The following is a 12,363-nucleotide window of genomic DNA, read 5'->3' as shown; positions in this document are numbered from 1 at the left end:
ATGAGACTGAGGCATCATTGTCCTAAGTACAATGTTTCTTGTATCTTGTATCCTCTTCAATGAATGTCTCCCTTTTTCATATTACATGGCTGGATACATTCTGGACAGACTGTGTTTGTGTGTATGTATATAATTATAATTAATGTATGTGCTTATATATACAAACTCACACATATATATTTAATTTTATCTATGCATATGTTTTTACATACACACACACACAGAAGGAACACCTGGGTGTAGGTTAGAGCTAAAGAAGATGAGAAAGCAAAGTGATAGTTTTCTAAAACTTATAACATCTTGAAGCAAATCCAAGACTATGGGAATAGTCATCCCAAAATATAAATTAACTAAGGACCACACAAGGACCCCTACACTACAATGAGAATGATGACCCTCACCATCAAATTTAGGATTGAGGCCAATTTAAATATGAATGAGTATTTAAAACAATATTCATAATTTTAATAATGAATTGAAGTATTTTCTCTGATGATTCCTCTTGAGCACTTGCAATGAGGCTAGTGCAAGGTGGGAACTAAATTCTTTTTACATTTATTTAATTTTAAATAATTTAAATTTAAATAGCTACGGGGAGCTATGGTATTTTAGAGTGAAGATTTAGACAGAAAGAAAGGAAGCCTATCACGCAGTGTTCCAAAATCTTTTGTAATCTAATAGGTAACATCGTATTCCAAAGCTACTGTAAATCCGAAGCACAATATATAACATCTTCATGGTATAATCGTTGTAAAGAAATTTTTTTACAAACTGTGAGAAAGACATCTGAAACTTGAAAAATGCTACTTTTGTGACTGGAGTATCACACTACTGATGTTTTTAAAAATGATACACTTCCCTTTATCATTCATAGTTTTGGTTTTCTAGAAGAGAAGCTATTTTTTCCCCAAATAAATCCACTGCAAAATAACTGAAAAACATAAGACATAACTGAATTACCCAGAAAGACAGAAACAAAAATCACTAAAAATTCTTGTAACCCAGATTCAGAGCTTGTGGTTGTTTTTAAATCCCACCAAAAACAAAACAACAACAACTAAGAACTTCTATTCACTGGGACAGAATCTGTGAGCTTTCCAAGTCATACTCTTTCCCCTCCACTTTTATTGAGATATTTTTCTACTAATCATTGAGATATAATTGACATCCAGCTCTGTAAAAGTTTAAGGTTAGCGCATAATGAGTTGACATACCTATATTGAGAAATGATTATTACCATGAATTTAGTTTACATCCATCTCACCTAATTACAAAAAACTGTTTCCACTTTGTGATATCAACTTTGGCCAACTTTCTATTATACCACAGAGTGATGACTATAGCCATCTCATCATTGTACATTACAGATCACACTTCTAAACCTAGAATACACACAACCCCAGCTCAGCAGACAGACACACCTCCACAGTCCGCACTAACACGGACCTCCGATCCCTGCACACGCGCATTGCGGGCCTCGGTGCAGGTGCACCTCCGATTCCCGCACGCCCCCCAGCGGCCTGCGACCGAAATCGCCCCCTTACCTTTTTCGCTGACGCTCTCGCTCTCCAGCTCCACGTCCTCGCAGCTGGTGTACTCCGGTGTTGACACGCCCTCCTCCTCTGAGCTGCTCACGGACATCTGCCTCTTTTTGCCGCCCCTCTTGGACCGGTGGGGCTTGGGTGGAGACGGCCGCACCGACTCCGACTGATCCGAGCTCAGCGAGTCGTTCCGCAGCATGGTCTCCACCTTCTCACGCTTGGCCTTCCGGATGAGGACTGCCGAGCTGGGATCCAGGCGGCTCTGCTTCCTGAGGGGCTCCTGGGCTTTGGGCTCCAGGGCTTGTGCGGGAACCGGCCCATGCCTAGGTGCCGGCGGGCTGTGGTTCGTTAGCTGCTTGGCGCTTGGCGCCCTGGCTTCCGCAGTCCTCTCGGTGGAGTAGGGCCGCTGCGAATCCGGCGGCAAAGCCCTGGTGGCGGCCGGCGCACGCTTCCCGGACTTGCTCTCTGGCGGCGAGGTGCCCGCCTCGGTGCGTGGGAGCGCCACGTCGCTGTGGCGCCGCTCGTGCCTCGCGCGGGACACCCGGGCGTGCATGCGCATCTGCTGCTCCTCGGGCGGCGGTTTCACCGGGTACCGCGCCAGGTTCGGGTCGCTGCGATACCTGGTCTGGTACTCCTCCTCATTCCTTTGCTTCTCGTCATCCGCCCCTTTACCTTCGTCTCGTTTTTCCGGCAAGTCGGGGTAGTCCTGTGACCGCCCTTTCTCCAGTCTTCGGCTTTCCCGCCTTTCTTTCCGCTCGCGTTCTTCCACGCCGCCCTCCCCAGGTGGCACGGAGGCCTTTGGCCCCCGTTTCCGCTCGCTCTTCTGGGATCCTTTGCCATTCTGCTCAGACAGCCCTGGAGTCTTCTTCCTGTGGTATACAAAGGAACGTCAAGAAGACCAGTGCCGAAAGCCTGAAGTGAAAACCAGGCCTCCGTGGTCCAGATTGAAATCAATTCGAATAATTACTTAAAATTTGGCGTCTAATTAAGAAGCAACATAAGGAAACATCTTAAACCTATATATCTGATTAGCTTTCTAAATTAGGCTCCTTCACATTACAATATGTTCAGGGACTTTAAGAAACTGCACATTTAAAATTCTTTATAAATTAACTAGATTAATAAAAAACATCACTAAATTGAATGTTTTATGCTAACCATTGCTTGTGAATCACAGACTAAAATGTTTTAGATGAAACTAATGTAGGTAATAATATAGGAGCAGAAGATAATATACACATAAATTCAAAACTATATACTTGATGTATATTTGGACAGTAGATATTGACAATCTTTTATTATAACAAACTTTTAAAGAAATATAAATATAAGTGTATTTCAGAAGTCAAATCTAATAGCACTTCTTCAGTGGTAGAACAGAAGTAACTTTAATGAGATCATGTGCACCCAAACACCTTTTTAGAAAGTTAGGGGGGGAAATGGCTGAACCTTAACCTTTATTTTACCTTCCATGGACAAAAAAAGGTAGAAATATTGAAATTTTTAAAATTAATATTCATTAATCCTTCCCTTTCCCTCTCCCTCATTTCAGACCACAGTGCAAAAGAAGAAAACAGTTTTGTTTACTACTTTTCGTTCTTGCTGAAGGCACTGGCAAGATAAAAATAAAGGAAAGGGATTTCATAATCTGAATCATGTAGATACATCATTCAATTGCTCCTTTCAGCCCTTTTCTGTACATAGGTGTGAACCTGACTTTGTAACTATTTGAGAAGTTACACAGAGGAGGTGCCTTGGCTAAGCATTCTGACATTATGTTCTACTATGCAATTAAAACGGAGACGTCCTAAGGCTCTGTTTTGGAATCTCAAGGTCCATACAAAGGACTTTCGGAAAAAATAGAGTGCTTTCTATTGTGGGTTATCAAAGTAGTGATTGCTAAGATATGGTTCAGTTTGAGGAGGGCCTGGTGATGGTGAAAAGAAAGGGTAAAGGGTTTCAGATGGCACAGGAAAGCAAAATGGAAGCATGGCAAATTCTGCTTGAGATTACATTGGTCCCTTGAAGTGAAAGGGATTTTCATCAGAAAATTGAATTGCAAGGGTGACATTGTAAGGGGTGTTATCAAATACATATTAATCATTATCAAATACATTTTAATAACATGATGACTGTACTGCAAACATTTAGTAGCTCATTAAGGCATCGTTGATATGGTTAGAAGTTTATATTGAGTTAACTTTTCCTTAAATGCTGATAAATAATGCTTACCTTGCAGAGTTCATGGGAAGATTAAAGGAGATCCCCTCTGTGAAAATGCTTTATGAAAGGATAGAGTATTATGCAAATTGAAGGAGTTTTCCAGTCTCTCCAATTCTTTGCTTTACTGATTGTTTTTCTCACCTCTACTTTTAATTGTACAATATTAAAATAAGATCAAGAATGTTTCAGTAGCCCTGACTAGTGTGGTCCAGTGGATTGAGTGCCGGCCTGCGAACCCAAAGGTTGCCAGTTCAATTTCCAGTCAGTGCACATGCCTGGATTGTGGGCCAGGTCCCCAGTTGGGGATGTGCAGGATTGATGTATCTCTTCCATGCTGCTCCTTCTCTCCCTCTCTTTCTCCCTCCCTTCCCTTCTCTCTAAAAGTAAATAAATAAAATTTTTTTAAAAAAATGCTTCAGTAATTTAAAACAGACTGCCATTCTTTCAGTCTTGCTTCTCTCCCTGAAATTGTCACTTTCCTTTTTCTCCTCCCACACTCTTACTCAATGTCCTTGCTGTTTTCTTAAGTATTTATATAATCAGCAAGAGATTTGTATTATCAAAAGGGCATTTGCCCCTATCGATTGTCTTCAAATTTCAGCAAAATAAAAAATCTCTTCTCAGTCCTCATTTTTTATTGTTTGTTGTTTTAGTTTTTCACCATATGTCATAAACAGAATTCATATTTTCTCTTTAGAAAATTACCTTAAAGATATCATTTTCTGATCCAATCCCAAACTGCACCTTCAATATATTTTTCTTAACATGCATCAGTTTGTTAACAAAAGCTATAACTCTGAGTTATCTCTGGTGTCCTTTCTGTCTTTTCTCCACATAGTTTGTGTACACTCATTTTTATTTCCTGTATGTCTTCTCCTACTCTGTCTACTTACCTTCCACAAAGCTTAATTCAGAATGCACTTCCTCTTTCCTGCAGCTTCCAAAGTACTATATGTATTTTCTAGCTTTGATTAGATCAGCCTTCTGGTACAGTTAATTGCCTGGGAATCTGTCTTCTTTAGTATACTGTGTTGTATCTTCCCTACGATCTGTAAGAAAAGGGATCATGTCCTATTGATCTTTATACCCTCCAGTTCCTGGTCCAGTGCTTGCTTATAGTAAATACAGAATGGCTATTGGTTGAAATAATAGCTACATTAATTGAATGCTTCCCATGTGCCGGCTTCTAAACACAGGTTCTCATTTAATCCCTGCTGCGACCCTGTAAGGTGGGTTGTTACTAGTGTGACAGAGCCAGGACTGGAATCCAGACCTGTTTAACTTTGAAGTTTTTTATTTTATTTATGGGCTTTGTTTGAAAGGGGGAGCAAAAGTCTTCTTTCCAGCCAAAAGCAGCCAAGCCCACTCTTAACAATGGTCAAGTCCTCAAACACGTGAAGAAAAGCACATGAAGAAAAAGCCTCGGCATCCCCTGTAAACATTGTCTCCCAGTGCAACAGTGCAAAGCATCCTGTCTGGTCATAAATACATTGTTTCAATGAATGAATGAATGAATCAATTGATGTAAATTATCTGATTATGTTAACTTATGCTTAAAATTCTCAGTGGCCTTCCTTTATTCCTAGGATAAAAGCTATTAAATTTAACCTGGCTGAGAGGCCCGGAGTGACCTGGGGACTGATACCCTCACCACCACCTCTCCCCCAACCCTCACTGTGCTACTCCTGCTCTAGCCAGTGGGTATACTTTAGGTTTTCCCACCAGCCTTGTCCCTTTAGGCCACATGTCCCTGCATATACCTGGACCACCCATCCCACTCTTGACCTGGTTAACTCATAATCACTTTTAAGAGCTCAGCACAAAATAAATGTTCTCGAAGAAGGCTTTGTTGATACACCTTCCACTGGATCTGGTGCCCACATCATATTCTCTCAAAGCACAATTTCAATTAAAGGACTAATTCTACAAGTGCCTAAATGATCTAAAGGCTTTGCTGAATTCAAGGTTGGAAGTTAGTAGCCCAACTGGGTGACACTGACTGGTACATAACATGACAGAAAAGTTTTTCAATAAAGGTCTCCAAAAGCACCATACATTCTGCAGATAAACAAAGCACCTCACGCCTGCTGTCACCTTCCATGTGGAGCCAGAGAAGTACCACTTCCACATGTTTTTCTTAATAACTGTTAAATTCTTGACAGTGGGTTTGCTGTCAGTACAACACCTTGCCTTTTGCTCACGTGGTTAATGAACTATTACCTGTCTCTTGGAGGTTCACTTCTAGACCTGGATGCAGCCTGCTTCTGCTCTGGCCCCAGGGCTTGCTGGGAAGGCTTAGCCCCTTTGCTCCTGTCTGGTTGTGCAGCGGGGGGAGCCATGTCCTGGGAGGAGGCAGCTGCTGTGCTCAGGGGAGTCTGTGACCGTGATCGCTCTTGAAGCCGTGCTTTCTTTTCTCTAGGTACCTCAGAACCAGCACCTGTAGCTGTATCACTTAGGGTTCCATCCTGACTGGGCTGCTGAGGGCCACTTCCAAAGAACCAGGCCCCAGATTTGGTTAAGATTTCTTGCTGCTTTCGACATAAATTGCATACCCACATAACCTATTTGAAGAAGAGAAAACAATATAAATTTTCTATGCCATTTGGAAATAAACTATTCTCATCAAACTGAAATATCTTTTAAGGAAAAATGGTTGTCTTCTTCATATTTATCTTTGTAAATTTGTTATGAAAAAAAATCCTTGCACAAGTCACAGTTGAGTATATGAAATCACAGTGCTTCTGGATAACCAGAATAGAGTTTTCTCTTCCCATTCTAATCCTATAATTCCAAGTTTTCTTTTACCATATATCACATTTTGCATGACTTACCCTGAAGTTTCATTTAAGATATCTGTTACTAAAGTGTTCTAAGAGGGGTAGTTGATTGATTAAAAAAATATTGTAAGCAGCTATAGAATTAATATTTATGTACATAAACTTCAGTGTCTCAAAAGAATTTAGAAGATACCCATTTTTTTCCAAAAATCCATTATTAAAGCCAATATTAAAATATGTTATTTTAGAACAAACAAACAATAAAAGGTAGGCACACAAAAATGTCAGATTGCATATTTTCTCTAGTCTATTAGTAATAAACTAACCTCAAGTGTGTTTTATGCTATTTTCCATGTTCATATTTACCAAATCCATAAATCTGAGTCTGTACTTATTCATATGTGACAATTCTGATATTGTTTCCACTAGGAGAGCTATTTTGGAACAGTAATTTAGAAACATATTCATTGATAAGTAATAAGATGTATGACCACTTAAAAAAAATCTATATATCTGCTCTCCTCTTGGTGACATTTAAAATGAATGTAATCTGAGGACAATGATCATACTAGAAATAATAATAATAATAATAGTGACACCTAGCAGACACGAAACTAAGATAGGTACTTGCAGCCCTATGAGTTTCACTTCAAGTAACACTAGTACCTCTGCATCTTTGTGGTGAGTTCATCATGATACCTCAGCTGATTTCCTCTGAATGCACTTGCATTTTCCTTTGTACTTCAGAAATCAACACACCCCAGGAAAAAACTGATAACCAAACTTTTGGCCCTCATTTTCACAAATACGAATTTAGTCAACAATTCCTCAAAAATATCACATAAGGGTGAATAAATCCTATATACATTATGTGAGAAACAATGAGAAAAAAGAGAAGCTTTGTTTATTTGGCAAACAGAAGAAAATGCACAACTGAGACATTCAGATGGATAGGAGGAATATAACTGTAACTATAAAGTTTGATAGAAATAAAAGCTAAAGAAAGAATAAGAAAAATAAAAAAAGTAATATATTTTTAATGTAAAAAATATTGCAGATATTAACTATTAAGAACTGCTGCTTTCTAAGCAAGGAAACTCAAATGAATTCATAAGACAGGATGAGGGGAAAGAAGGGGAAAAGATGGCGGAAGAGTAAGTGGAAGCTACACTAACCTCCTGCCAGGACCAGTCTGGACTTACAACTTAATTGTGGAGAAATCATCTGGAATAACCAACTGAACACTAGCTGGAGAGAAGTCTTATAACCACAGAGAGACAGAAAAGGCCACTTCATCACAACGTGATCAGTAGGAAGTGCGGAGACGCAGAAGGGCTTGCTGGGCTCCCATGGGTGGCACCTGAAGGGACTGAGAAACAGCTCAGCAGCCGAGAGATCCCCCTGAGAAGGGCAAGGTCTAAACCTCCAGACTACAGCAACAGAGCGGAAAGTAAAATAGTATCCAGCTGTGAAAAGTGAAAAGCCACAGGGTTTCTTGCTGGCCTGAAACAGCTGGAGAAAAAGAGCTCTTAAGCGGATCACATACAAAAATATTTTGGCATTCACTTACCCAAGGCTCGAGCAGAGGGAGGGGAAAGAGGACTGGAGATGCTTGGAGAGACTTTGGGATGGTGGCTTTGAGGGGAGAAGTCAGGGAACAGCTGAACGGGTCCCAGTGCTGACTCATTCCCCATACTGCAGGCAGACCATTCCCCTCCAAGTGGTGTCAGCTGGAGGGGAAGCAAAAGCCCCACTTACAGGAATTAAGCTGCCACACCCACGGTCCTTAAGCCTGATGGCTAATCACAGATTGAATAGATTAACAACTAAAGGAGACAGACAAAGGCAGTAGATCCCTGGTAGTCTCCAACAGGCTGCCTAGGCCCAGAGTGGTATACTATCTGACACCACCAGGGGAAGATCCAGGAAGTGAAGATCAATCTCAGAAGCAGCAACAAACAAGAAGAGTCACAAAAATGGGGAGAGATAAAAACAACCCCCACATCGAAAGGAAAGGAAGAATCCCCAGAAAGAGTTCTGAATGAAATAGAGGGAAGTAAACTATCAGACATGGAATTCAAAAGATGGATTATAGGGAAGCTCAATGAGATCAGCAAACTCAAAGAAAACTACAAAGAACTCCAGGGAAACTACAAGGAACTCCAGAAAAACTACAAGGAACTTACTGAACATTATACCAGCATGAAAAAGGACATAGGAGCTATCAATAAGAGCCAGGAGGAAATGAAGAATACAATTTCTGAATTGAAGAACACAGTAGAAGGAGTTAAAAGCAGACTACAGGAAGTGGAAGATTGGATCAGTGAGCTGGAGGACAATGTAGAAAAAGAATTCCCAGACAGTGCAACAAAATGAAAAAAAAGACTAAAAAAGAATGAAGAGGTTTTAAGAGAGCTGCAGGACAACATGAAATGTAATAATATCCATATCATAGGAATTCTAGAAGGAGATGTAGAGGATCAAGGGATAGAAAACCTCTTTGAAAAACTAATGACAGAAAACTTCCCTAACTTGATGAGACAAAGAGTCACACAAGTCCAGGAAGCACAGAGGGTCCCGATGAAGATGATCCCGAACAGGCCCACTTCAAGACACATCATAATTAAAATGGCAACATTCAAAGACAAAGATAGAATCCTAAAAGCAGCAAGAGAGAAACAGCTAATAACATACAAGAAAGCTCCAATAAGGCTACCATCAGATTTCTCAACAGAAATACTAGAAGCCAGATGGGAATGGCAAAAAATATTCCAAGCAATGAAAAACAAAGGCCTACAACCAAGAATACTCTACCCAGCAAGGCTCTCCTTCAAAATGGAAGGTGAAATAAGGAGTTTCCAAGACAAAAGAAGGCTAAAAGAATACATCTCCCCCAAACCAGCATTGCAAGAGATGCTAAAGGAGATGAAGAAACAGAGAGAAAGAGAGGAACACAAGTACAAAGGGAGAAAATGAAAATTAATAAGTACCTATTGATAAGAACCTTAAATGTAAATGGATTAAATGCTCCAATCAAAAGACATGGGGTAGCTGAATGGATTAGAAAGCATGAGCCACATATATGTTGTCTACAAGAAACCCACCTTAGAACAAATGATCTACACAGACTGAAAGTGAAGGGATGGAAAAAAATATTTCAAGCAAATGGACATGAAAAATAAAGCTAGGGTATCAATACTTATAACAGACAAAACAGATTTCACAACAAAGGTCATACAAAGAGACAAAGAAGGACAATTCAAAATACTTAAGGGACAAATCCATCAAGAAGATATAACCCTTGTAAACATATATGTACCCAACATAGGAGCACCAAAATATGTAAGGAAAAATTTTGAAAGACTTCAGGAAGGATATAGACAGCAACATACTCATAGTAGGGGACTTTAACACCCCATTATCAACAATGGACAGATATTCAAAGTAAAGAAACACCAAGTATATTGAGGCATTGCACAACATTCTAGATTAAATGAACTTAGTTGATATATATATATATATATATATATATATATATATATATATATAACTTTTCACCCCAAAGAAGTAAAATATATATTATTTTCAAGTGCACATGAACATTTTCAAAGAGAGACCACATGGTAGGACACAAAACAAGCCTCAATAAATTCAAGAAAATTGAAATTATATTAAGCATCTTCTCAGATCACAATGGCTTAAAACTGGAAATCAACCTCAAGGAAAATAACAATAACATTCAAACTCATGGAGAATGAATAACATGCTATTAAATAATGAATGGGTTAACACTAACATCAAGAAGAAATAAAAATGTTTCTGGAAACAAGTGATAATGAACACACAACAACCCAATACCTATGGGATACAGTGAAAGCAGTCCTGAGAGGAAAGTTCATAGCAATACATGCCTACCTAAAAAGGATAGAAGAATCTCTAATAAAAAAATCTAACACTACAGCTACAAGAACTAGAGGAACAACAACAAACAAAACTCAGAGCTAATAGAAGGAAAGAAATAATCAAGATCAGAGCAGAATTAAATGATATAGAGACTAAACAAACAATTCAAAAGCTCAAAAAAAAGTAGGAGATGATTCTTTGAAAAGATAAACAAAATTGACAAGTCTTTAACCAGGTTCATCAAGAAAAAAAGAGAGAGGACCCAAATAAATAAAATCAGAAGTGAAGGAGGAGAAATCACAACCGATGCCACAGAAATACAAAGGATTGTAAGAAATTATTATGAACAACTGTATCATAAGAAATTTGACAACCTAGATGAAATGGACAAATTTCTGGAAACATATAATCTTCCAGAACTGAATCAAGAAGAAGCAGAAAGCCTGAACAGACGAATAACAACTAGTGAAATTGAAGCACTAATCAAAAAACTCCCGGCACACAAAAGCCTACGACTGGATGGCTTCACAGGTGAATTTTACAAAACATTTAGGAAAGAACTAACTCCTATCCTTCTCAGACTATTCTAAAAAATCCAAGAAGAGGAAAGACTCCCAAACTCGTTCTATGAAGCCAGTATTACCATAATTCCAAAACGAAATCAAGACACAAGAAAGAAAGAAAATTACAGGCCAATATCGCTGATGAACATAGATGCTAAAATCCTCAACAAAATATTGGCAAACCACATCCAGCAACACATTAGAAAGATCATACACCATGATCAAGTGGGATTCATCCCAGGGATGCAAGGATGGTTTAATATTTGCAAATCAATAAACATAATACACCACATAAACAAAATGAAAGACAAAAACCACATGATCATAACAATAGATGCAGAAAAAGCATTTGATAAAGTACAACACCCATTTATGGTGAAAACACTCAGCAAAATGGGAACAGAGGGAGCATACCTCAACATGATAAAGGCCATATATGAGAAACCTGAAGCCAACATCATACTCAATGGGCAAAAACTGAGAGCATTCCCCCTGAGGTCAGGAACAAGACAAGGATGTCCACTTTCTCCACTCCTATTTAACATAATCTTGGAAGTTCTAGCCACAGCAATCAGACAAGAAAGAGAAATAAAAGGCATCCAAATTGGAAAAGAGGAAGTAAAACTGTCATTATTTGCAGATGACATCATAGTGTACATAGAACACCCTATAGACTCCACGAAAAAACTACTTAACCTAATAAGTGAATCTGGAAAAATAGCAGGGTACAAAGTCATTATTCAGAAATCAAAAGCATTTCTGTACACCAGCAATAAAATATCAGAGATAGAACTAGGAAAAAATTCCCATATACTACAGCAACAAGAAAAATAAGTTACCTAGGAATAAAACTTAAACAAGGAGGTAAAATACCTATACTCAGAAAACTACAAAATGCTGAAGAAAGAAATTAAGGAAGATACAAGTCAATGGAAGTATATACCATGTTCATGGATGGGAAGAATCAACATCATTAACATGTCCATACTACCCAAAGCAATTTATAGATTCAACACAATCCCTATTAAAATACCAATGATATATCTCACAGACCTAGAACAAATACTTCAAAAATGTATATGGAACCAAAAAAGACCCCAAATAGCCACAGCAATCTTGAGGAAGAAGAACACAGTGGGAGGAATCACAACACCTGATACCAAACTATAATACAAGGCCACGGTAATCAAAACAGTCTGGTACTGGCATAAGAACAGATATATAGATCAATGGAACAGAACAGAGAGCCTAGAAATAAACTCAGGTCTATATGGCCAACTAATATTTGGCAAAGTGGGAAGGAACATAAAATGGAGTGAAAAGAGCCTCTTCAACAAATGGTGTTGGGAGAACTGA

The 12,363-nt window shown here is 38.9% G+C and overlaps 1 protein-coding gene across 3 annotated transcripts in view; it reads right to left on the bottom strand.

The window, feature by feature from the left end:
• The window catches only part of RIMS1 (regulating synaptic membrane exocytosis 1), a 445,434-nt gene that overhangs the window by 189,375 nt on the left and 243,696 nt on the right, over window positions 1-12,363 (bottom strand). For 2 of the 3 annotated variants that reach the window (XM_090282657.1, XM_090282656.1), the window contains exons 5-6: window positions 5,985-6,325; window positions 1,545-2,410 (exon numbers count right to left, since the gene is read on the bottom strand). In XM_090282657.1, coding sequence (XP_090138783.1) covers window positions 1,545-2,410; window positions 5,985-6,325 — 1,207 coding nt within the window. Of the gene's footprint in view, window positions 1-1,544; window positions 2,411-5,984; window positions 6,326-12,363 lie in introns of those variants that run through there. The other variant, XM_090282654.1, reaches the window with a different exon arrangement.

Source organism: Furipterus horrens, unplaced genomic scaffold, assembly GCF_987537825.1.
Source record: "Furipterus horrens unplaced genomic scaffold, mFurHor1.1.pri manual_scaffold_6, whole genome shotgun sequence".
In the NCBI taxonomy this organism is placed as follows: Eukaryota; Metazoa; Chordata; class Mammalia; order Chiroptera; family Furipteridae; genus Furipterus; species Furipterus horrens.
This window is presented reverse-complemented; position numbering and strand designations above follow the sequence as displayed.